The 27,155-nt window shown below is 42.3% G+C and overlaps 1 protein-coding gene across 2 annotated transcripts; it reads right to left on the bottom strand.

The window, feature by feature from the left end:
* Positions 1-316: 316 nt before the first annotated feature.
* On the bottom strand, positions 317-25,317 carry rab28 (RAB28, member RAS oncogene family). 2 transcript variants are annotated; one of them, XM_061289335.1, is made up of 7 exons: positions 25,031-25,297; positions 21,176-21,272; positions 17,601-17,689; positions 16,026-16,155; positions 3,847-3,950; positions 3,688-3,765; positions 317-1,126 (listed from the first exon to the last, which is right to left on the bottom strand). In XM_061289335.1, the coding sequence occupies exons 1-7, from the start codon at positions 25,103-25,105 to the stop codon at positions 1,034-1,036; spliced, it is 666 nt and encodes a 221-aa protein (XP_061145319.1). In that variant the 5' UTR covers positions 25,106-25,297; the 3' UTR covers positions 317-1,033. The 2 variants fall into 2 exon arrangements, with proteins under 2 accessions (XP_061145319.1, XP_061145328.1); XM_061289344.1 differs by lacking the exon at positions 317-1,126 and adding an exon at positions 1,177-1,488 and having other exon boundaries at positions 25,031-25,317.
* Between the last annotated feature and the right edge of the window lie 1,838 nt (positions 25,318-27,155).

Raw genomic sequence — 27,155 nt, forward strand, 5'->3', positions numbered from 1 at the left:
CCGTGTTGTAGCAAACGGCTGGTCTATTTAGTAATTAATAGAGCTTCCAAGCGTTTATAAGGTGTTTGTATCATCTGTTCAGAGTGGATTTAGACAGTATTTTAGCGAAGATTTACAGAACAAAGACAAGGTGGATCATTACCCAGCAGCGGCGTGGCTAGGTCTTTATAGGGAGGGTCGTGTTTCAGTCCTTGTACTTAAATTTCAACATCCCTATTAGTTCACTGTTAGCATGGATTAGATGAGCGAAAAACATTGCAGAGAAACTATTGATAATTTGCAATTGAAAGTACTTGAAACCATATTCACTTGCAAATTCTCATTTTCAACATAAAACTTTTATTCAAAACACAAACCAGCTAAATGTTCATCAGTTTAAACTGTACATATGCAAGATCTCGTTTTATTTACATTTAATTATTTCTGTTGTCGTCGATGGGTACGGCGGAGCTTTTAACGGATGACAAGCTTAAATGTCAACATTTACATATAGTGTATAAACTACTAATTACATCACTCTTCACTAACGATACATACATGTAAACATTTCTTCTAAGGCTTTATCAACACTGTGTCACCGTTGAATTTGGAGGAAGTGTGTCGAGACAAATCTGTAGAGGAAATACTTTCAATAGCTGAGCATGATTTAACTAGAATCCTAAAGAAATATATACACACATTTAATTTTTGCTTGATGCTCATATGTGTACTGTGGAAAACAAAGCGCTAGTTAATTTTAGCACCACATTCAGAATTGTCTCAAAACTGTAGTGGGACCCTGATGGTTTTCACCTCGTCATTAAACCAAGAATCCACTCTGCTGTTGTTGCGGGGTAACGACAGATGCCAGAGTTCATTTACTCTTAGTCTCACGCACTGATCAGCAGATGAATCGCAGAAATAAAATGAGAGTGGATAGTTTTTTTCAACACACACGAGTGCAGATGACACAGTTTGAACAAGTCAGCATGAGAGGAAAATACTGACTGAGTGACTGATTGACAAGATGTCATCATGGTGGCTTTGCGTCGACTCACTGCACCGCACACATGGAGCTGCGAGGGTGGTTGACCGTTCGGGCCACCGTATCCTGACTGTAGTTTACGATGTCCGCTTTCACCACACGCTGCAAAAATGCAAAAAAATAAATATACAAGTAAGTCACGTAATTGTTCTCATGACTGCATTCCAGGACAACCCACTCAAGGTTGAATTCAATTCATTAATGTAGTGTTTGTTTAGCACAACACAGCTCATATTGTTGGACTAAATCCTATGGTTTTGAAAGTCCAAGAATTCTTTTGGGATTTAAAGGGTCCACTACAACAGGGATACTACGTTATCATCTATGAGACTCATCTACTGTATGCTACTGTGGCCACGTACTTCAAACTATTGAACCAAACATATTTTGCTTTGCTGGCGGTTCTCTTGTCTAATTGGGCCTTCATCCTGAGGGTAGTTGACCAGCTCGGCCTTCACGATCCTCTGAGCAGGTACGACACATGCCAGGCAGCAGAAAGATTGAGGATAAAAAAAAAATGATTGAAATGAGTTGAAAATAAACAGTGATGGCAAGAATGGAGAATGAAGGCAGGTACATTGAGGTCGGGGTGTGAAATAAATAAAAAAATGAAGGATGGAAATATAAAACAGATGACATCACTGTGAAAGGAAAACAGCAGCTATGTCCCATTAGTAGCGTGCAAACATTGGGCCGGCTGATGAATGAGCTGCTGAGGCCCAGTGGTGAAGCCAGTGACGGATCTGAGGGCTCGCTATCTGATCTCAAAGACAGAGGAGCAAGATGGAAGGGGCAGCCGGCCAGATATAATTCTGTCATGGGTCGTGACCCTTGTGTTCAGTTTGCTACAGATGACAGCTGATAATGAGGCTTGACTGGGCCAATTCCTCTACCCCTAAACAAGCACCGAGAGCAGACCTCCCATCCATTCATCCGTTCTCTGAACTGCTTTTCAAAAACAAAAAATTAAAATCATTATTATTAAAGAATTATTTTTTAAACAGGAAGCGCTGTGGTACCCCAAGTGTACCGTAAACCGACTCACATTTGATTCTACACGAATTACAGTTAAGGTCAAATTCTTTTTTTTTTTTTTTTCTATTAGTTTTGGAACAATGTAGCAGTTAATCTCAGACGTTCCGAAACAATCTTCGAAGTTCCGCCATAGTAAGTATTTTTGAGATTTGTTGTTGTTGTTATGTTTTCAATAATGTGTAAAGTGAATTCAAACACTTGTTTAAAAATACATTAAAAATCTGGAGATATTGCTGCTAAAAACGCAAAGAATTTTGGAGTGCTGAATTTTGCAGATATATTCAGGTCAGCATTGCACATATGATTGGTTAGTTCTATTCACAGATACAAACAAACAAAAAAAAAACAAAAAAAAAACAAATAAATAATCTGTTTTTCACCTTTTTGTTTCTTCTAATTCTTTTTAGTCATGATTCAACGTCTTCTGTGGATATGAGCAGTGACATCTCTTTCTTTTGCACATACAGGCATTTTGGAGCCGGATACTATGTTCACACACCAAACTGACTGAGGTTGCATTAAATATGGTATGTGAACGCTTACACACACAAAAATCAGACTGCACGAAAAATCTGAATTTAGCATTAAGACCTGCGTTGTGAACGTGGCTGTAATTATTCACTAGGCCCAGGCCTATTAGCTTGCAAGCTAGCTTGGTGGTTTGCGCCTCTCATCGTAGCGTGGGAATATAACCCAGCCACTGGAGATTTTAAGATATATTTTGCAGTTCAAATATTTTCCGAAATCATTCAAATTTGGAAGTTTTTTTACCACCTCTGTCCTGCAAATTTACAAAACATTTACTTTCACTTTACAGGGATTTTAATACAATGCAGTGTTCCTTAATTAAGGTAACCGCAGTCTATCACTCAGTTCTTCACACAGCCTCTCACTGCGCTAGATAAACATGGATTAAAGTACTTTGTTCTTGTGACAGCAGGGAGGAAGGGCAAAGTAGATCGACGGCTCCATTAGTCAGTAGGCAGCGGTAGTGGCAGTGGTGATGATGGGCTTGAGAATCTGACCAGTGGTCTCCTTACATGCTCTCCTCCTCTCACGGGGCCGTGACCTCCCTGCAGGCCCCAGCTCATCAAGCACTACCCAGCCAGAGTGGCTCCAACCGCTCGTATCGTTGCGAGGGTTAATGCTTCTGGGGGAGGTTACCCTGTAAATCCTACAGCTGCCACATTTGGGCAACCCGGTCACACTGGCAGGCCCTGAGCCTCTTTTAGGCCAACATAGCGTGTTGGGAAGATAAACCAAATAAATCAACCAGCCAAAGTAACCTTCTCACCCCTGCAAAAGCATACCTTTAACCTCTGACTGCACGCGTTAATGTGGCCAATGTGGGTCTTATTTACAGATGGGCAGCCTCATTGGCAGGTAGAGCATCACTTGCGGCAGACGCAACAAACCAGTGTTTATGCAAGAAAAGGTCATTTACAGCGTGAGGTGACCTCCGCTGACCTAACACACTCCCAGTGACCTCCATTACAAACAGCATAATGTTACATACCGTGACTGACCATTTTTCTTGGGTCAATTAATTAATCCAGGAAGGCGGTGAAAGTAACATCCAAAACTTGTTAGGAGAGACTTTGTTGAAATCTGAAACTTGAATGACTCACCTGGGACTGTTCTATCTCCGCTTTGTTCAGCTTCACACCAAGAATCTCAGCCGCAACCCTCTGGAAACAAAGATACACCTGAAGAGAGAAATATGACGTGAAACACTAACCCGACCAAGTTTGATCAGAATCACGCATCTGTTGGTGTCTAACGCTCACCGAGTCCCCCGTCTTGGCAGACACGAACTGGCTGATGACGGCGTTCTCTTGGCAAAAGCGTTGGTGTTTGTCGGACTTCACCGTCCTCATGTGCTCCAGGTCAACTGGGTACGAAACACAAGCGTGACACATGAGCAGGCTGGCGCTTGTCACCTCACCTATATATCAACATCAGCAGCACGGATAAGTGTTTACATAAGCCAGAGACGCAAGGAGCCTGACAAAACATAACTCGATAGTTACGTTGCTGTCAAACCAAGAGACAGCCACCGCTAGTTTTTATGTTTACAACAGTAAACAGTTAAATTGCTCATGACCCATGGACTGTAAATAGCGAGGTCATTGGTGATAAACAGGATCGATTCCCCCTGTTCACAGAGACTCTGTACCTGCCTGGCAATCAGTTTCAGAGTGTTCATTTCAGCTCCTCTTGTGACCCTGGCCAAGAGAATAAAAGAGGGATGGATGGACGGACAATCAAGCCTGTGTTACTTAAGAGATGAAGAGCCTAGTTTCCCAAATATCCATAGTAGAATAAGTAAACTGTATTTATCTTCATCTGTCTCTCGAGCTAGCTATCATCCCACTGAATGATCGACAAAGAATCAGATGGCATGAGGACTACAATGGCAAGGACATAAATCACTTGACGTAATTTCCAAGCGTGTCTTATCTTGTGTGGCTGGATGACCTTCACTGTTGCTCTTTCTTTACATCACTTCTACTTTTGTCCATTGGCAGGTAAGATTGTTGCCATTTGAATCAGTAGCCCAAACCTGGCATTCAAACCCATTTGGACACATTCCACTCTGAAGTCAAGAACCTTTATTTGACCTGACGCAGACAAACCACAAGAAAAGATAATCAGGAACAATAAGTGGACAAAGACTCCAGGCTAAAGTCGCAGGAAGAGCGCTAATGCAGAAGGAGTTTTGAGGAGACAAGATGGGCACACCGATCCAAGGAATGGGACTGTCACCTCGCTGCTGATTTACAGAGGCTACAATGACAACGGCTCCTTTTAAACTTTTGTCTTGGCACTCCCTGTGCATCTGACTCCTTTGCAGTGATACCGACTGCTCCGGTTCTCCCTTTTCCTCAGCATGGGGTCATACTGGGGTCGATTAGGAAGGTCACCCGGGGGTCTCGCTGCTGAAAAGCAATAGCCTCAGTCTTTATTTCTGGCTTTGTGCATTAAGGCGGCCACACCCGGTATCTGATGCATGCACGTCTATGGCACCTGGAGAAGGTCAGGCTACTGTAAGGTGTTGCATTTCTCTCTACCCCCGTCCAAGAGTTTTATTCTTTGTGTGAGGTTGTCAAAGATTTACTGTGTTCTCATGCCCTGGGAGCATGTGCTAGGGAGAACTGCAGCCAGAAAGACAGATATATAGTCTGGGAGAATATAAATACTGCATTTATTGAGTAATATTAATATCTCAGCAAGTCACATGACCCCCGAAATGCCAGCAGGCAAGCCATAGAAAGAAACCAAACAAATATTTTCGGGAGGAATGATTTTCCACTAGAAGCAGATTATCATGGTCGTAAGAGACACATAAACACAAACCTTTCAGGGCAAGGGGCAGACTGTCATGTCTCAGGCCGGGAGTAAACACAGCTATCGCTTGGGCGTCAGCAGGTTATTAATTCCCATCCTTAACATGCAACGGTACCTCCATGCTACTAGAGGTAAACACTGCTAATCCTTTGGATCCTGCGCACTTGGGAGAGGTCAATCGTGCGTCAGTGTCACATTAAGTAACATTAACATCGGGACTGGCTCCAGAGTAGAGATGCACATTAAGTAAAAAATAAATAGTTGGTACGATTTTGAAAGCTGAGAGTGAAAGCAACACATGCAGTGCTTTCGGATTGTACATTGGAAAAAAAAAACAGCCTATTATTAGTCTTTAGTTTCAAACTGCACAGCATCATAAAGAGGTTTTTCTACATTCTAAAAAAATGCACTTGAAATGAGCAAATTCAGTAATGAGGTACGTATGTTACTTAAACTTAACAAAATTATTCCCTGATTGAAGGGGAAACTTGACGTGGCAAGACTTGACAAGTGAACTATGCTTGCCTCATTGAGCTCTTGATCACAGGTGTCAAACTCAAGGGCCGGGGGCCAGCTCCGGCTCGCCACATTATTTTATGTGGCCCCCAAAGGCAAATCATGTGTCAACTCAATGTTTCTTATTAAAATATCAAAGCTGTAAATTGTCTTCCTTTTAATAACAGTGAGACATTGCAATAATTTTTGTCACAATCCCACTTTCAAAATAAATTTGAAAATTGTTGAACTTGTTATCACTGGATTCTCTTGTATGTATGTGATAGTATGAGGGGCCATTCATTTCTATTTAAGTCATTAATGGCCCCACACGGGAAACCATAACTACGCTGTCCCCCAAAACAAAGATGAGTTCGACAACCCTGCGGCTTAGGCCGAGGGATGGTTAAAATGTCTTGTCAATCAACTCTTGTTAAAGAACTTTTCTAGGCGTCATTCAAATACAACACTTTAGAGTAACAGCTTGTCATCACTGACATTTTAAAACCAGAGTGCATGTTTTTCCTGACAGTCTTGACATCTATTTGAGTTAAATGACCGCTGTAACACAAGCTATTTCAGTTATGTGTTTTTTTCTTCAGTCTGAATACTAAAAGAAGTCCATAGATAAGAAACAAAGAAATATGAGGCAGAGAGCATCATCACGTTTGGTAGATACAGACGTCTCCAAAAGTAGTGGGACGGCAAGGTCAGTTCCTTCGTTTTTGTTGTATACATCAGATATTTGGGTTTCAAATAACAAGCTCTATATACAGTACAAGAGACATAAGATCAGGTGTTCGGCTTTTATTTCACAATATTTACAAAGTGAGGTGTGAAAACACTTGGGACTCAACAACTGCTGTTTGAAGCCACTCTCTTTAAGTTCTTTGTGGATTTATAAAACTGTTATTTTCGTCAGTACAACCAACCCAACTTAAAATGATGATTAAAATGAAAAGTTTATATACTGCAAATGTTGATTCCCTTAAATTTAACCACATGAAGGGTAAAATATTAAAAGACATATCACATCAATGTGATGCAGTGCAATTTTGCACCTGAAAGTAACATGATCAGTCAAGATCCATGGAGAGACTGTAAAGATGGGTCCTCAAAATTTACTAGCATGTGGCATCTGTCTAGCTAGTCGGAATACGAGACTAATCCTTGCGTTTTAGTGCTTTGCTCAATTTGTCTTCCAAACGTACCCATCTCAACTTATCAGGTCAAAACAATCTTCCCGCCATGTTCTGGTTTCCTTCTATGTCTGTCAAACTGTACATCAGCTTAACAACCCAGAGGAAGTGACTGCAAACACGACCTTAAACTGTTTAGGCCTCCGAGCGCAGAAGAGATAGTGGAGTGGATCATCACTCGTCAAGAGCGATGGCGCTCCCTTGTTCTGGTCACCGTCAGTGTTTATTTAAAATATCTGCATGCCAATGCGGTGGATTTTGAGTGAGCAGTTGGAGATAAATATTTGATGGATATATGAGGCTTTTACCGCAAGAAGTTGTTATTTAGGTGACGGGTTTGTTAGTGTCTCCTTTGTGGAGGGCAAAAAAAATTCTGGCATCATAGCTCCATGATTGAAAATATGTCATTTAGTCACACAACCATGGAAAGGGGATCAACAGAGTAATGAAAATGGTGGTGGCATTACTTAGCCATACAGTTTAATCATCTATTGTAAATAATACAGTGGAGTCTCAATCCATGACCATCCCAATTCCTCTTTCTCCATTAAAATGAATAGAAATACCATTAATCTGTTCCAGAACCCAAAAGACACCAACGCAAACTTATGTAATAAGGTTTTTGAATGAATAAATAGAATGTAAAGGTTTAAATTCCCACTAACATTGTGCTGCTCCTTCTGGTTCACACGCCTTGCTCAACTGTTTTGAGAAAGATAATTTGATTGTCATTAACTTTGTCTTAAGTGTTAGTGTGTGTGAGTGTGTGTAGGAGGGGTGGAAATTAGCAAACAAAAAATGCAACCGATGTTAGTCTTGTTAGTCTGTCTAAACCAGGGGTCACCAACCTTTTTGAAGTTGGGCGCTACTTTAATTAAGGGCACCGAATAATGCAAAGGGCGACCACTTTGATAATACACTTCTGAAATAACAAAGTTACACAGTGTACCTTTAATTTTATATTTTTATTAATGATATTCTATGTGAAGACACTGAACATTAATGTTAGTGGGAAGCCTGGCATTGCATGCTCTTCACCAGTGTACTGTAAACTATTTTCAGAACTGCCCTATGGCCGACTGATGTGGTCGCTGCGAGCGACTGATGTGGTCGCCGCGGGCGACCTGGTGCCCGCGGGCACCGGGTTGGTGACCCCTGGTCTAAACCATTGTACGTTGTGTTAGCATTAAACTAGCGAAATTTCAGAAGACAAAGTTATCTGGTTTGGTCAAAAGTCCCATACGCGAACAAAAAGGATATATCAGTTCAAATGCTAAAAAAATAATAAAATGTAAAACAAACAAAAACATTCCCACAAATTATGTAATAGTATTGTTATTTTAAACAATAATCCAAAATGTTTTGCAATCCACTTTTCATATTTCTGCACTGACTGCCAAGGCCAAACAATCGACTAATAGCTGTTGTAATCATCAGTGGGCTTTTTAAAAGCATACTGCGATAACATAGACACCCACTTACTGGTCCTGCAAGTACGCTGCTGGGGACCAATTGCAACAAGTTTCCCAGCAATGGACGGCCTGAGAATATGCCTGACATAGCACAGTTAATTGCTGGCATTTTAAACTAAACAGCAGCTAGGCTGAGTCTGCGGGCTGAGGTTGGAATGCGATAGGAATGGTGGGCCGCTTGTTGTCAGGGGGCGCAGAGGGGTCATATCCTATTAAAAGAAAGTTACACGGTTGAGACTAATCAACCCCAAGGGAGGGCCTATCACTTCCAACATTACCTAACAGCAGGCCTTTAAGACCCCTCTGGGTTTTCTTCAGTTTCCCCCCTCAGTGACAAAAGTGCAGACTGCATATGGTGACGTGAAGGTTATCAAACAAACTGCGAAAGAAACTGTCTGCACAAAGTAAATCAGCCGTGTGGTGGTTGGATGTGTTCCATGCTGTCTTTCATCGACTACAAGATCTGGCAAGCCTTTTTAGATTAAATAGCAATTAGAAGTGATCTCGTTCACTTGCACCGTGGTGAAATATCAATAGCCATTCTGAATCAAATGGGCTCAGGAGACAAATTTGGAAGTTTGTGGTATTGGTTCTGCATTTGTTGTGTTGCATAATACAGGGGAACCTCCAATGTGAAACATAAGCCATTCAGTAATGCTGGTTGACTTCCAAGTTGTTCTATCTCAAAAACCTGTAGTGTATGGGAGCTGTTTTAAATCATGTTTCAAACAAAACAAAACCAAACTAAACAACTTTTAAAGCTTCGTTATTGCTCCACAGAACCTTTACAGCTCACAGACTAGGACCAAGACATTGTAACGAGGCTTCAGTGTGGTTGGTGCTCACAAAGCCATATTTCCATTGCTTTTCAGGAGAATCTATAAAGGTAATTGATGTGGCGTTCAATTTTTGCAAAAATGGTGTAGAACAAGCTGGCCAATGATACTTTACAACCTACAAGATTCTCTCAAGTGTACAATAAATCATTCGACGATTACGGGACTTGCATTCCGAAAACTACAAAGTGTTATTTTGTCAAGTGTTATGGAGGGACACCAAGCAGTGAGTTAATCTCAAGCCAAATTGTCATTTGGAGGAAAATTCATTTGTAACAGTGACACCATTGACACCATTCAGCACTATTTATTTTCCTCAGATGGAAACGTTATTATTTTAACGACATCAATATAGAAGTGCCTGAATTATACGATAACTGTTGTACTCTTTCAGCCGGCGCAGAGGAAAACTCTGTTGCACAGTCAGTGTAGTCCACAACAAGGTTGCAATTCTGCGCAATCAATTAATTCCTTGTCCCCGTGGATCTACGTGAATATAACTGGTGACAGAATAATGAGAACCAATCAGCAGCATATTAAAGCTTGGGTAATAACATAATCACGACTGGTTCAAGCAAATATAGACAGATGAAGTGCTGTTAGTAGGCTGGTGTTGCGGAAGGTGAGCGAGGCCTGCGCGAGGCTTCTCAGGGGAATCCTGACAGAGACAGAGCGTTCTTTGTGCGGCGGCGCCCCCCGCCCCGGTGGCCTGAAACCGGCCGGGAACGTCAGGGGACTTGCTTTCCACTAGGTCAGAAGTGTTCTGTCGACAGCTCATTGATCACAGCTCATCTTGTCATTCGATCGTTTTTCATGAAAGCCCGTACGGACGCACACGTGCGTGTCACACACACGTTGCTTTCGCACCTCGCAGTGCAATCACACGCTCCTCTATGGTGGCCCAAGCTACAATGTGGTCTTCCTACCGCCTAAGTTGGGGAATGTAAATGTCTGGCGGTAGCTGGAGTGCGTGACCGTCAGAGCTCTACTAAAACGTGGGTCCAAGGGCCTCGCAGGCTGTGTTAGCGGGCCCTCAGGAGTCATGAAAAGTGAACAAAAGGCCCAGTACTGAGCTGACCGCACAAGACGCTGCCTGGGCTTTCACTGGCAGTGTCCTCCGAGCTCTCCTGCTGCTGTTAAACTAAGTGGACTTTTATGGCTAAGCAGTAATGCGTGTCTCTGTGAGCCCGAAGCACAACTATGTACTATAATATTTCTGGAGAGCACAGGGGAGCCTTCATCATCGGACTCGTCACATCCCTATGAGTCTATTCATAATTATTGGGTTCACCGGGACTTTTGATGCAATGTACAGCATATGAAGCCTCATCACTACCAATAAACTTGCCTACAATCTGAACCCTGTACTTGGTAAAAGAAAAGTTCTTCTTGGGTTTGCTTTCACTGCATTTTTGAACGACATGATTAAAACGATCCCAATTCGCATCGGTTCTGGAAAAATGAGCTACAACGTCATGTTCCATTGTTACCATTTTGTCTATTACATTCTTGCTCACACTATTTGTATTTTCACCATTGACATGGAAACTATGGGTAATAACACAACACTGAAGCAGAATATTACCACACGTGTGTGTTGCGTGCGTATGTGTGCGTGTGTGTGTGTGATGCTATAGGGCAGGAGAACTCAATTTCAGGCGCTCTTATGGCCCAATTACTACGGCTGAACGTGAACAACTGCCAGGTATATACCCGCTCATTCCCTGCTGGTGATGTTTGAACAGAAAAGAGTAAAAGTGCGGAGTTTTGGAGTAAAAAGAGCCAGTGATTTCAAGGTTCAAAGCGGGTTTTGGAAATCACAGATGAAAAGATGCGTCAACGCAGCCCCGTCCACAAATTCCTCCATATCAATGTTGTGGAGAAGTGAGGAAATAAAGTCGAGCCTGAGAAGGATGAGGGTTCCAGGATGCATTCAGGTCAGGTGGCTAAGCCGTGCTGTGCAACTCAAATGGCCCATGACTGACCACACAAGACGGTATTGGAAGACTGATCAACAGCTGCATGTGCAACAATATTTGCTTTATGGATGGCTAGAATGAATGAGGACTTTCCATGTTTTAACAGGCACCAGAGTCAAAAGAGATGAGTAGTGCTGTGTGTGTGCGTATGTGTGTGTGTGTGTGTGTGTGTGTGGGTGGGGGGGGACCACAGCATTGAGTTGTCACAATTAAATCATAGTGCTTAGTTCAATTGGATTACAGTTGTTCGAAGGGTTCTTGCAGCGGCGCTCCGTGTGCCACAAATCTGCTTAAACAAACCCTGGCAAGTATTTCTTAATCAGTGCTGGTCACACAGCCCAGCGCTGGCCGCGGGGAGTGTTACGCCAAGTATCAGTCGCAATGTAAGACAGCTGGACTTCTTCATTCATCCCACTTTAGTCCAGTGGTAACGCGATTCAACATTTTCCATCACTTGAAAAAAACGTCGGCGCTGTCACCGAGACAACACGATACGTCTGTGCTGACCTTTTGAGTGCGAGTAAAAAGTGAAGAGAAAAAGGAAAGGCTGGATTTGCCGCAAACGGCAGACATTCCAGGATTTTATCCATCCGTAAACCATGCCTTAACTAGCTCTATATAGTGTATATACAGCGTCAAAGCTGCGGTTGCACAACCTACCGTGCGACACAGACACTGCTGACGTGTTCATCCCTTCAATCTGGGGAGGGGTGAGGGCACAAGAGTACTGGGCTTTTGTCCCACCACATGTCTATTGTGGCTAAACCTTTCCCCCGGGGGCAATTAGGACCTTTTAGTTTGTTGTAAGAGGACCTAAGTAGGAGAGGGTTGAGCCAGGAAAAACATTTTTCAGCTAAACCAAAAACAGAAGCGCATTGAGCTCCTCTGCACCCCTGGACTTCTGAGCATCTCTCTATTGAGAAATGTGCAGGCCAACTCTGAACAGACAGGAACTGTAGCAGCTTTACAGGGGCATGAAGGTGACGGGTGGGGCGTGGAAGGGTTCACGGCATTGGCTTCAACTTCACCCGAAGCATCGCAAAATGTACAAACAAATCAAGCCTGACAATGTTGGTGGTGAGAACACGTTTTGTGTGAAGGTCCGTGTTTTGACTCTTTGAGTCTCACATGGCTGGCTGGAGAGAAGTGTGATGGGTAAAGACATGCGGAGCGATCCGCCGCGGCGTGCACAAGGCAAACACGCGCGTGTTGTTTGACACAACAACGACAAGGAGCCAATGAAAAGACATTACTGTGAGGAAGGTTGGCAACGGCAAAAGTCCACACAGAAGAAAGTGAGATAAGTCTGAGTGTGTCATTGAAATAGCATCTGTGCAGGAATGTGATGGTGCAAGATAGGAACATTGCGAACAAAGCAGGGCAAAAGAAACAAGGGCAGGTACGACTTGACTGAGACATAAGGAGTTTCCCATGGTGGACCTGAGCGGTCGGCCGTGGAGAAACCCCATGAGTGATGAGGAGGGGTTAAGAGAACTGAACCCATTTAAGTCACCCCAAATAAGGGCTGTGCAAGCCCGTGATGGATGTTCCTGGAGCTCCTTGGGGAGAGAGAGCACCGGCGATGGGAAGGGTGATGGTTAGGGAGCGAGCAGGGTCCTGCAATCCCTACTTAATAAAAACAAATCGGTTTGATAAATGATGCAGACTGCATGTCTATAGAAGTACTAACATAAGCAGAGAGGACATTTATATTGGGTCGCATTAATGATAGCATGTGACATGTTTTAGAAATGCAGACAGTAAGATCTGCAATGGAATTGAATGGAATCAAATGCAATGCAATGCAATGCAATCAATGGAATGGAATAGAATAGAATCTACTTAAACTGGCCCCAATTACTGAGATGAATTAGTTCAGGCCGATTTAGGGGTCAGCAAAAAAATTGCAAAAGGTTATGGCAAATTATTTAAAAAAGTACATTGAGTACTTATGTACTTATGGGCACGGTGCCCTATAAAATCAACATAATAAATATACTAGTCCTCCCAACGTTAGTTTTGAGCCATGGTCTAAAATAATCGACATTGACAAGTGGCCATTATCTGTAATTTTCTAAAAATAGAAAAACATGGATTGAGAACTTCAAATCTCTCTAAAATACTCCATACAGTCCCCCCAAAACATTTGTTTATTGAAGTGCATGACCTATTTTTTTCTCATACTGCTCTTCTCATGGTTAAAGTTCCTTTCGCACTATTTAGGTTGACTTTTTAAGGAAACACAGTTTGAAACATCACAGTAATTTTGAACGTACGATGTTATTGGTGGATCTTTTTACTGTGAACTTAGCCAATGTGAGTAAAGATTCCCCCTGAGCTACATTAGGAAATAATAGGATTAACATTTTATTCTAATTTGAATGTGGGGTTTTTTTCAACCACTTTTCTATCGGCGAATTGACAGAAAATCAGTTTTTCCAGGAACCCATCATCTGATTTTCAAAAGTCTTGGTTTTGTACTCAAGTGAAGTAGCCAAATAGACTCAGAATTTTGTCAGTTGTATGACAGATAAAACTAAATGTGTGAAGCACGTCCGGACTACGCACGTAACATACAATTATAGTTCAATTTAGAAAATAAATTAGATTTCCTTCAGCCCTCATGTAACCCAGCTGCTTTATCTAAAGGCTTGTTTGGATTTTGTGCAGAGTACATGTACGGAAAACCTCATCAAAATACTACACCGGCTTCCTCGCTGAATTGTTACAAGTGGTGCTGTTCTTCAATACAAGGATATGGGCAAAATGTAAGGGCCAGGAGCATGACGCATGCCGGTGCACCGAAAAGCACACAGCCGGCCGGCCATGCTTCGATGTAGAAGAAAGAGAAGGTTGTTCCCCAGGACTGAAATGGCACAAGAGGGCACTCGGGGCGAGGTAAGAACAGGAAGGCTACCTTCATGAAGAAACCCATCTGCTCCCTAAGCTTGATTACTACAAATTACCCTGTGAGGACTGTATTCCAATTAAAATAGCCATCGGGGCTCACAAAAATATTTATTATCTATAATGTAGATGGTGTTTTTACAGTCTTTGTAGCTCAAATGAAAAAAAAATCTTCCAACAACAGGTTGTATCTCAAGGCACTGGTGTAATTATTTCTCTAATGTGATTGGAAAAGGAATGCAATTGAGTATGTATTAAAGCATGTCCGCTGTCACTTTACCAACTCGGCAACACCCCGAGCACTTCGGCCCGCTCAATACACCTCATTTGCTGGCAACAACCGCCTGAAAACCGCCCAAACAGTGTCATGAGCGACATAAAGTCGACTAACTGTCGAGTTTCATCTCTTAAAAGGACGCCGCTTTTTTTTTTTTCTTTTCCCACCATTGCTGATTATTCGCCTCAAGCTTATCTGAGTGGAAATGTCCCCGGGTGTCAAAACACCCAATCCCCGCGAGCGAGGTCCTCACAGACACAAATATGTCATGTTTGTACAAGCTCCTTGTTATGTCTGCTCATCTATTTCGGTTTGTCGCAAACATGTTGCCCAACTCGCTCGACATCATGGGAATTGCTGAGAAAGACATCTCAACTCACAAAGAATGCCACGTAATCACATGTTCATTGTTGTTGCAAAGCAAGAATTCGGCTTGGAAAAACCCAAATAGGAGCAATGTGTGACGCGTAAAAGCCCCTTAAAGAGTACAGGCGAAACAGTGCGCTACATGTGAGAAGCTTTCAAAACGCAGACTTGACTAAGCTTTCACGTCGTCTTAAAAATGAAGCCAGGGAAGTGCTGGGGATTCACAAGGTGATTGATAGCTCCTAGTGGAGCAATCTGTGTGGGATTGCAGTTTTCTTTTTTGGTCAGAAAACACACATGGGGGTATTCCAAGCAAGAGAGCCATTAGAAGGGGGCCATGACGGTGGGATGTACGTACTTAAAAATTACAGTCTAAATACAAGCGGCGCCCACCTCTAAAGCCGTTTCTTGGAGCTGCAAGAGAATGTGCACTGTGCAGGAGACTTAAAATGTGACCTGTGGCCCCCATGAGTTAACATTCACGAGCTCCCGGTGTGCAGACACTACTCTGCTATCGGTTCGTCATCGTCCAACAAGGTGGACAGTCATGTACACGCTGACACTTCACAATAACACAGCGGTACCCAAGACAACACATCTGTCCAGTGGGATGTCATGATTATTGGCCATTATTCTGGAGACAGCAGCTCAGCCGTCTGGTTAATGTCAACCTTGCCTGATCGACGATTCGAGAACGGGAAGGCTCAGGGGAGGAGGGTTGGTCCGAGAGGTATCTGAGCGTGAGACAGTGGAGACGCAGATAAGTGCTCTCCTGGAGTCTGATGGGTCTGCCGGACTTAAATCATCGGTGCTGACTCCCCAGAGTTCACAAACATCAACACTCCCATTGCTCCGAACCCAAGCTACCTTCTTATCGACAGACATATCAAGTAAGATCAGTTATCTAGCGCTACTTCAACTATGTCTGCTATTATCAAAGACTCACTCCCCCACAGACACGTAACATGAAATGTGGGACAGGGTGAAGCAAATGAAGGACTCATCCAGTGTACGTAAACTACTGAACATCTTTGCCCACTTGTGGGTTATTCAACAAATGTTTTTGCGTGTGTGACAAGTTACTCACTTTTGTTTCCAACCAGGGCAACGATAGGCTGGATGTCGGACTCCTCGTTGGCTTTTTTCACAATACTGAACCAATCCTCTAGATTCTCAAAGCTCTGGTAATTGGTGATGTCATACACAAGGAGAACCCCCTAGGTTGGAGAGGAACAAAACAGAATACAATCACACACAAGTTTGTAATTGGTTTGAAAGAGAGGAGAGATTCTCAGTGTGGTATGATGAGGACCACTAGTGGGATTGCTCTACTGGTATGCATAAGAATCACTGAATTGTTCATCAGATGTGTAGTAAAAAACTGAAACACAATCAAATGACAGAGATTAGATAACAAATGCGGGAATCATTTGGACATAAGTGTTTTTGATGAACACTTGGGCCCACTTTGCATTTTAATATCAAGCATTACACGGTGGTGCTTCGACAGCCAAGTATTCTTCAAAGTGGTCCAAATAATTTGGGGAGCACTGAAACAGAGGTTTCGACATTTGCACATGGAAGCAGTATGTGGGCCAGCAAGGTGAATTTTTCTTCCGTTACTGTACTGCGCAGCATGACTGAAGGGGATTGTTCAGCAGACACGCACTGTCACAATCTGCGCGGTCGGTGTCGACAGCTCACGACGCTTGCGATTACCGCCCGTCCTTCCAGACACAACGTGATTGATTACAGGATGCACAAGGCGGAACAATAGGGGGGAAAGTTCTGTGCATTAAACCAGCGTGACAACTTGTGATGAGACGCAAATGTGCAATTGTTGTAGGGTGTGTGGAGGGCCATTTATCTTTTTGAAGGTGCTCTTAAAGTAGGCCTCTTCAAATAAGAGACATTCTGCAGGTGACGGAAAGCACTTGACTGCCGCCTCCCTGCTGCCCACTACCCAGTCATAGTTACTGCCACAAATAACAGGGTACATTTTTAGACTGAGCAACTTGGGAACGAGAGCAGTCGACCGCAGCCTGGTTTCGACCGAGCGGGACAGGTTGGTTGAGTACGGCAATGGGCGTCCTTTTTCTGCATTGCCCATTGTCAAAAATTGTGAAAGGAAGCATGTACCGTACCTGTCTAACGTCAGCCACATCTGTCATTTTGGCTAAGATATCCGTTAATAAATCTATTGTACTGTTATTCTTCAACAGAACCAAAATCCCTGAAAGATTAGTTGAGAATTGCAACCAGTCGAGCCGCGCTTGCGGATGTTGCCAATTCCTCCATGGCCCCATCACTTTGACACAAATTGTGAGCTTCTACCGGCCTGCTGCATTCACCATCAGTTCATGTGTCAGCCGATGGCTTGAGTTTATTATCATATGGCTCCAGCCAGGAGGTCTGACGAGACTGTAATAATAAGCGCGAGCGGAGTCACTGACGCGGCTCAAAACTAATCCTTCCTGTTCTTCCTATTAGTGTCCCACCGCAGTGATGAGCGCTTCCCCTATTCCCGAAATCGACCGAGGCCTTCATATTGGGGAAAGACGATGCACATTCTAAACCGTAAGAAAGATGAAGCGATTGTTAAGAGTAACGGTATAAAAAGTGTTGTTATAAGTTGGAGTACAAACACGGTATGGTGACTTACGTGAGCTCCGTACACATATTTATCCAGCATTTTCCCTCCTAATGTTTGGCCTCCAATGTCCCACACTTGCAGGGTCACGTTCAAATTGCCTACAGGGGATAAAAGAGAAACGTACCATGACATAAAATATACACTGGTGTCTTGAGATACGAGTTTAATTTGTGCCGTGAATTTGTTGCGCTCATGATGCACTCACCAGTTCCAGTATTTCTCACAAAAAAATTAAGTGTATTTTAATGAGGAAAGACAGCACTCCGTAATATTGTATTTGATAAAAACCTACAATAATGACAATGAGTCTCTAAAAAGTTACCCACATTGTAAAAGAATGATCAATTCCGAGGGATTCTTAGATTGCTGGCTGGGACTTGAGTTTGGATGAGTGTTAAAAGTTCCTTATTTTTAGTAGAAATGACATAAAATAATAAACCGGGGGTTGTCATTTATCCAAAGAGCTCTCGCGGGGACATCCCAGAATTCTTTATCCCGTGGCTTTAAAAGAGCTGTATGCATTGTAGCATGTGTGTCATATTCTGCTGCTGCCAAGTCAGGAAGGTGAAGAGAATTATGTGCTGTTAGGGAAAATGGCAATAATTGAACAGAAAATAGGAGGAAAAGAGGACTCTTGTCCTCATGTCAGTGGAAAGGGAAAGACAGGCTCAATGAGAGAGCGAGAGAAAGACAGGCAGAAAAAACCCAAACCCAAATAAATATTTTCTTCCTCTGGAAAATGAAAGCGGTGGTCAGAAGAAGGCGGATGAGAGGACCAGACAGCGAAGAGTTTATAGTGGTGTTCCGCGGCCAGTGTGACACGGCTGGGCGACTTGCCCCCTTATTTTGAAGGCGAGGAGAGGAAATGTTGAGGTTCACAGTCACTACATCTAGACTATACAGTGTCAATGTAAAGCTACATTGAGAAGGGCGATGAATAATTGCTCTTTGGCGGCGGGGCGCGCCATCCCCGCCCATCCAGCGCCCTCGGACACTCGCTTTATTTGTGTTCTAAAAGGTTCACACTGACTCAACGCCACTGGCATTTTTCTGCTTATGCCTTGGGAGGAAACATCGCAGACTGACAGATAAACCTCAAATAAGGTTGTGCAAAAGTGCACACGGATGAGGAAATGTACACGATGACAATATACGGGCCTGCATAAACACGATAACCATTGTGACTCAGCAATGGAACGTAGGATGCAAAAGCGCAGTAAATGTGGACAAAACATTTGCACACAATGATCACTAATTTGTGGTTCAGTTATAGAGGCTTAGTGGCTACATTATTTTTATTTTATTTGTTTAATTGGTTTACCTCATCCAGAGTACCACATCGCATTGTAGCAAAGGTGTTAATGTGCCTTTTGGTGCAGGAAAACCAAAGTTGACAAGATGACAAACCTTTCCCAGAAGTACAATGATTTATAGTGTAGGTATTTGTTGTTCATTTCTCGAAAAGAAAAAAAAAAGTCAATCTCAACTTTGTGTAATTTCTAACGGCAAAAGAAATGACATTCTTGGGCCACTTTAATCGCACCTTTAGGGCAATATCCGCTTGGTTCTAAATTAAAAGGCACACATGGCTGTATCTATTGGTATGTCCCATTTAAAAGAGGCTTTTAAAATTCCAACCTTATTGCCCCACCCTTCACATCTGGTGTTCAACGTATTGTTCTAAAGTCCCCTCACAGGGGAGGCTGTTATGTGCCAGTCGGCCTCGACTCACCTCTCCTTGCCTTGGAAAATGTACATTAAATTTGACAAGCTGGGCCTTCATGGTGAGAGGGCTTAAAGGCTAACCCCTCGACTCCCCCGCCGCACACACGCACACAAACACTGCGGCAAAGGATGGTTACGGCTCCGTGGAGACCCAAACGACCGCTCCAACTAAAGGCCGGGTGATGGTCCTAACGAAGTTCGGGACCACCCAGATCGACGAGTCATACTCCTCTTCCTCAGCTCATCAACACCCAATTCCCCAGAAAATGGGCCCTTTAACAACTCAAGTGTTGAGCCAGTGTTGTTGCCGCTCCAGTGATACAGATAAATGTGCACGGTGTTGACATGAAGGTGTGCAGTTTAGCACTCAAAGGTTCAGTAAGAAGCGTACAACGGGGGTTGCCGTGGGATTAAGTCGAAGTTCATATTAAGTCCAGCTGAGCCGGGACGGTGCTTACGGTCGGCTCTTTTCGTTCGGGCTCTACCGCAACATTTTTGGGGGTTCAGTTCTCCCGCGTCTCATAAGGCGAAACAGACACACAATCAAAACACAATCCTTCGTCCAACTCGCAAATCAGCATAACCTCTACTTTGCGCACACAACTTTACTTAATGTTGTTTTATTAGTAATGAAAGAATACAGAAACTTTGCAGACTAGTGCCGTTCGGGCCTTGGCAGAGAGTATAAACTGACATTTTAGACGCTGACAAAAAAATATATCTCTATTTCACATGGTGGCAAGTCATGTCTAAATGTCTAAATATAGAACAGGGCAAATAAATGTTTTATTTTAAAGATCTAATGAGGCCACAGAGCGCAGTATTCCATAAGTCGGGCATTAACAAATAAGAACACGAATGTTTTATATGGCACAGGACAAAGATCGGTTGAACCTGGGGATCCACGACAGGAACATAAACCTGTTCATGTATTTACTCTGCACCGTGCCCACAGGATTATGAGCCCAGGCTGGCCTGGCCGGGACGTGAGCCGTCCACCGGCCTTGTGGACTGTTTGCTCTGGAGGGAAGAGCCTTCACAGCGAATAAGTCTGAGAAGTGGCAGACGCGCTACAATGAGGCGCCACCAGAAAAGACACATTCAGCTGGGATCGGTTGATGGGAAGAATTAACCCGAACCTCTGGCGAGAAACGCTGGGACACGAAAATATAGAGAGGTCCAAAAAATGATGGGAAATGTAAATATAAAATACAGTGGGACCTCTAAGGTCAAACACAATCTGTTCCAAGATGCTGCCTTCCTCTTGATTTGCTAAAGAAGACACTGTGCAATTCATCCACAAATTAAAACGCTTTTAAGGTGTCTTAATACCACGTCGGTGATACGATTTGGTCAAAACACCTCAAGGGTTAAGAATAAAAAAGCTTCAGTCTGTTGTCTTGTGAAAATGAACCAGGGCTGACCGGAGTTCACAATGTTCTGCTGTTTGAATTTTGAAGCAGAGCAATGCAACCATAAAAGCATCAAATGCATTTTTGCTCGTCATGATGCAGACAACATGACAAAGTTACATTTTGTCAAAGAAAACGATGGTTATTTGCATTAAAATGTCAAATGATGTTTACTACTTTAACTCTAAAATAAATCGTCCTCAATTACCTGAAATTTGATAAAAAAAAAAAAAAACTTGACTTAACCTCTAGTTTCTATTCTTTCCTTTTTATGTTATTTTTTTTTTTTTTATATTACATAGCAACAAAGTGTGTGTTTTTAACATGTTTGCCTATTAAGATGATACGTACTATAGTCGGTACTGAACGTGCGCAAAACGCGTGTGCCAGCTCGGTCCCTGAGTGAGGGAGCGAACACTCCCAGATGATTGTTGTTAGGTGTCTCACCTGGAAGGCTTATTCTCTTCAGAAAGAAATCCAGGCCGATGGTTTGTTTGTACTGCTTCCCAAAGGCCTCCTGAGCAAACCTGGTGGCGAGTGAAGTCTGGAACACAGCGGCAAAAAGGGGAGACGCCGCAGTCAGCAGGGAGCGACAACATGTCACTGGAAGACGTTAGTTTTTTTTCTTTTTGGCTCGGAGAAACTCCCATTGGCCGTGCAGAACATTAAAACTCATTTATTCTCCTGATACATATGAAAAGTGATTTTTTGGTTTTAAATACTGGAAATGGCACTGCCATTATATGTCAGTTGCGATGGAAAGCCATGAATCTCCCAAAGTAACGTCATGTTCCCATCATTTATTTGATTCATTTTTACTTTACCTTTATTTGACCAGAAAAATCCCATCGAGATCCGCAGATGTCTTTTTTCAGGGGAGTCCTGGCCAAAGCCCAAGAAGTAATACCGCAACCACAAGAAAGTACAAATTCACAATAAAAAACAAAGGGTAAGAACTGTAAACAATTAAAAAGAAAAAAATACGGTAACAAAATTGGAAGAAGGGTCGTACATGGCAATATTCTGTGAGGCCGTTAAACAACTAAATTGGAAGCAACATTTGTTTTCCTCCACCTTCTGCTGTCTGTCTCATTTGTGAAAAGATCACATTAACTGAGACCCTCAAGTAACATCATCTTATTAACGACTACTTTGGTTCGATGTGGACTGGAGATCTACTCAGGGCAGTGGTGGATCTATTTCAGTGGGATACAGGACTGTGGGCCAACCCCAAATCATGAAAACCCCTAAACTACCCTCTCACCTTTAACAGATGTTGAAAATAACTACAAAAAAAAACAATATGACTATAATACATAATCACTTGGGTGACTGGTTTTAGTGGATTTAATAAAGTTAATGTCAAAGTGGCCCTTGCATCCGTTGATGTTTTTGCATGTGGCCCTCAAAGGGAACAAAAATGATCGACAATCCTGACTTGAACAATGCAATTGAATAAAACAAAAAAGTACCAAAATGTTTCAAAAGAATTCATACGGTATGTTTACTATATAAAAATGTATGAATGATCAGTTAGTAGAAGGCTTTCCATTTGTATATTTGATAGATTTTAACTAGCTATTCCATGAACTATTTAACAAGTTATTCCATGATATATTCAAAATGTTGGCTAAAACTACCTATTTTATGTGATCCTCCACACAACCAATTTTGGGTTCTGAGGACTCCTGACCATAAATTTGGGAAACCAAGTTTCATTCCCTTATGATTTCCCTTATGAACTACTAGTCTGATGTAATTCATCATATCAAGTCATTTTCCGCAGCGTATCTGCCATGCGTCCATGAGACCGTGCAACAAAGTATGACGTTGACTTTATTTTTAAATCCTTTTCACAGACTCGTTAAAAAAGCAAACAACTGAGGGAACGCCGTGCGGATGGAACTGTCAAGTGAGAATGACAAAAACAGGTGTGGGTACCCAAATATATATATATATATATGTGCGCGTGCGTGTCATGTCTCCGGACTGCAAACCAAATAATTGCCACAAATTAGGAAATCTCCATCACTGTCACCGTTGCAAGAGGGAGAAAATAGCCCATCTGCGGCTTTGACGCGGCCAACATGAATTCATTTTGATGGATGTGTGGCGGGAAGGAAACAGGAAGCATTGGATGTCTATTAGCTTGCCTCAACGTCAATGCAACATCTGAGCACTTGTGCTGCAACAAATACATTTTCAAGGAATTGAACTGCAACATCGGGGTTGTTTCTAATGCTCGCTTATTTAGTTACATGACCATCAAAATATTAGAAGCAGCGCTCAGTCGGCCGCAGGGCAGTTGTACAACTACAATCATATTGATCATTCAATACCTCAGTGACGGTACCAATCAAACTTGAGAATTACTGTTGAATGTTTGAATGTGATTAGACAAGCAGCCAACTTTTTTTTTTTTTTTACATGTTTTTGGGATGTAGGAAGAACCCAAAGAAAAAGAACTCCACACGGGAACTCCGGAGGATGGATTTGAACCCCCACCCTCAGCACTGGGAGGTGGGTGTGTTCTCTGTGCCGCCAACTTAATTCCTCTGGACATTCATTGATCCGACCTCCAGATTGTTTCAGTCTCAGCTTGTCGCGCCCTCAAGAGTGACTGAATAATGACAGCAACAAGGAGACTACGGCTCATTTAGGTAGCCCAAACAATCAGCCGCAACACCGGAATAACGAGCTTGGACAGCAAAAATGAATCCCTCATGCTCGTGCTGGCCCGCTCGGACATTTGTCTTGGCGTCCCAGTAGCTTGGCTTTCCTCCTTTAAACGGAGGGCCTTTGTAGTTTTCTTTTCCGAGCGTACAATTGGAAGAGTGAATTTGAACGCTGGCGTAATCCTGACACTCCAGCACAGGGTCACCAGTGATCCCAATGCCGGGAAATAGGGGGGAGGTTCCACTGAAAGAAGAAACTTGGAGAGCAGAGAAAAACAACACGGTCGCGACGACCATGCAATGCAACTCCTCAATTGTAACTAATCTCAGATTTCTGTAGTCTGAAATAACACATTAGCAACTATTTGCATACTTCTGATTTTACTTTGGAAACCAACAATCAAATTTTATGCTAATTCTATGCCATTTCAAAGACCTAACTCCTAACTGAATCTGGGTATTTTTTTGCACCACCTATTTGAAACAATGTCCCTGTTTTCAAATAAAGACATCCGATTCACTGCCAAATTAATCGATTGATCAAATGAGCAGAGCCGATCATTTCGATCCGGCTTGAATTTAGGACTATGCATTATGATTATTTATACATGCAGTATTTTAGGAACATTTTCCCAAATATTTTGTTCTATATTTGATGAGCTTTGAGACATGTGCGACGATGGAGGTTCCACTATAAATGTTTGAACTCCTCCTGTTCAACATTGCATTCAAAGCTGGTTTCTTTCTAAAGGGAACAGCAAATATTGAAGAAAACCCTGAGCACTCAGGTGGAAAAATAGACGTGTGTGTAAGTTAAGCCCGGCATATTAAGACTCTGACTCCACAGGAGAGTCCTGAAAATGTCAAAAACATCCCGTTCAGATGGACAAGCCTTCCCACATTTCGCTATTTTTCTGAATGGACGATCCGACCGCAGGCCAAAATACCACCGGAGAATGGCATCCAAAATAAACCGATCCGATTGCAATTTGCCGGGCAAATTGACATTAATAAGAGGAGGGAGGTGTGGGGTGGCATTCAAGATGTCAGTCAGCAGTGTTGAATCCAAAAGGGGGGTGCAAGGTATGGTGTTTCCTGAGCCCAACACACAAGCAGGTAAGTCAGTGATGAGCGGACAGGAGGGGAGCAGGGGGGGGGGATTTAATGTAGCCTATCTGCTGGGAACTGAATCCTGTCTGATCGTAACACCACACCTTTTCAGCGCCCACCCAAAAAATTGAAAACATTCATTATCTTCCAAAACTCTGGCTATTCGGGTTAATGTACTTTTTTGTTAAGATTTCAAAATTCAAACGTCTGTATTGAAACATTTTGTAAACTAATAGTCTGTGTGCTCTACGGGTGGACGATATAGCTTCAAAAAAATGATATCACTGTATTTGAAGGAAACGATCACGTCTCATTCGCGTTGTCAACTCATGCGTCGGTTGGCGTCTGTCGCCATGGTAACCCACGGAGGCACTGCAGTCGGGAGCAGAGCCCCGAGGAGCCCGACAGACATCGGAATCATGACATTACATGGAATAATTAACACGCCCGTGACGTGTGGACAAAATTGACCCGATTATTGTGAAGTGTAGTGAAGTGTGCGTGATGTGACGCTCACCTTCCCACAAGCGCCGTCACCGATTACCACCATTTTTAGCTGTCGGTCCTGGCTGTCCTCCTCCGAGTCCGACATGACGCAGCCGTGTGCTCGGCCAGTGTCTGCCAGAAAGATCGAGACCCACCTCCAAGCGAAGAGATACTTCAATACAAGGATTAAAATATAAACTCGCCGACTGATATCACTGACGGATTAGCACGGTGTAGAAAAAACAAGCGGACGCCATTTTGACTGTACCAACTCCGTCGCCATGCAGGGTTCAGTCGCTCAAACACTCACACAGGTAAAAAAAAAAAACAGAATAGTCCGTTCAAAAAGGAAAAATGAGCACACACTAAAGCTCTCGGACAGACAGTTGCGTCGGTAGTTATCGTCACAACCGCGTCAGAGTGCTTGAGAAGCGTAATCACAACAACGAGCCTTCAGAATGGTTGCGTCCAATGTGACGCGCTACTACGTTACTATGGTAACAAAACTCGACTTGAATCGAAGAAAATATTAAAGGATGCAAATTTCTGCGTTGTCTCGCGTTTCTATGGAAGTTTATCTGTGCCATCGGATTTTGAATTCGAATTTGTAGCACTGAATTTTTTTACATCCAATTTTTAACACTGAATTTTTTTTTGCATCTAAATCAGACTTTGAATTTTAAAAGCCATCGAATTTCTAGCACTGAATTTTTTTTTCCTAAGACTTTTTTTTCAATGTCTCAAAAAATCCAGTGTCAAAAAATTCAATGTCTTAAAAAATTCAGTGTAAAAAAATTCGACATCTCAAAAAAATCAATGTAAAAAAATTCAATGTCTAAAAAAATTCAGTGTAAAAAAATTCGATGTCTCCAAAAATTCAGTGTAAAAATATTCAGCGCGGACATCCGGGGTAACCAAGGGAGAAGTAATCGATCCCTGTATCAAATCATCCAACGTTCAGCCAATCAAGTTAAACTCCATTGGTCATGTGACGTCGAAACAGGAACGTCGTGAAGTTCAAAGGTAACAGTAACAGTTAATACTGTAATACTGTAATGAACTTGAACTTCACGACGTTCCTGTTTCGACGTCACATGACCAATGGAGCGTAACTTGATTGGCTGAACGTTGGATGATTTGATACAGGGATCGATTACTTCTCCCTTGGTTACCCCGGATGTCCGCGCTGAATATTTTTACACTGAATTTTTGGAGACATCGAATTTTTTTACACTGAATTTTTTTAGACATTGAATTTTTTTACATTGAATTTTTTGAGATGTCGAATTTTTTTACACTGAATTTTTTAAGACATTGAATTTTTTGACACTGGATTTTTTTAGACATTGAAAAAAAAGTCTTAGGAAAAAAAAATTCAGTGCTAGAAATTCGATGGCTTTTAAAATTCAAAGTCTGATTTAGATGCAAAAAAAAATTCAGTGTTAAAAATTGGATGTAAAAAAATTCAGTGCTACAAATTCGAATTCAAAATCCGATGGCACAGATAAACTTCCATACGTTTCATATTTTATCATGAATGCCGGATGAATATTGTGGCATATTCTTGGACGTGTATGAGCTTTTTGAGTGTTTTAAACCACTTCTAAACCCTCGTTTATCGCGATGTTACGTTTAAACCCACCTGCAAGAGGTCAAATTCCGCGATTTAGAGAAACCATAAAATCATGTTAATAATTTTACCCATGACAAGATTTATGATAAAAACACACTTTAAATGCATTAAACACACTTTCAAACTTATTAAAGCCCATTTTCGAGACTATTCTTAGCCTCTGTTGTCACTCACTCGCTATCAAGAAAGAGGAGATTTTTGTATAAAATCACCGTTGTTAAAATGAGATGGCAAGTATGCATGCTTCAAGTCATAAGTCATTCGCAGTTAAAGTTTATTATAACAATGACACATGATACAAAAGACAATCAATCCTTGTATTTGTAAACACCAGAGTGTTCAACCAAACCAAACCATACCATTTTATTTCATGACATTCCGATGGTTAATGCTGACATATAATGTGAAACGCTATTGGCAGGCTAAAGGAACTTAGCATAGACGTTGTGGCAATTATAAGCCTTCAACAAACTTCTAGTTTAACACACCTAGAGCAGCAACACATACAAATGGAGCATGCAAC

Source organism: Syngnathus typhle, linkage group LG1, assembly GCF_033458585.1.
Source record: "Syngnathus typhle isolate RoL2023-S1 ecotype Sweden linkage group LG1, RoL_Styp_1.0, whole genome shotgun sequence".
NCBI classification, from domain to species: Eukaryota; Metazoa; Chordata; class Actinopteri; order Syngnathiformes; family Syngnathidae; genus Syngnathus; species Syngnathus typhle.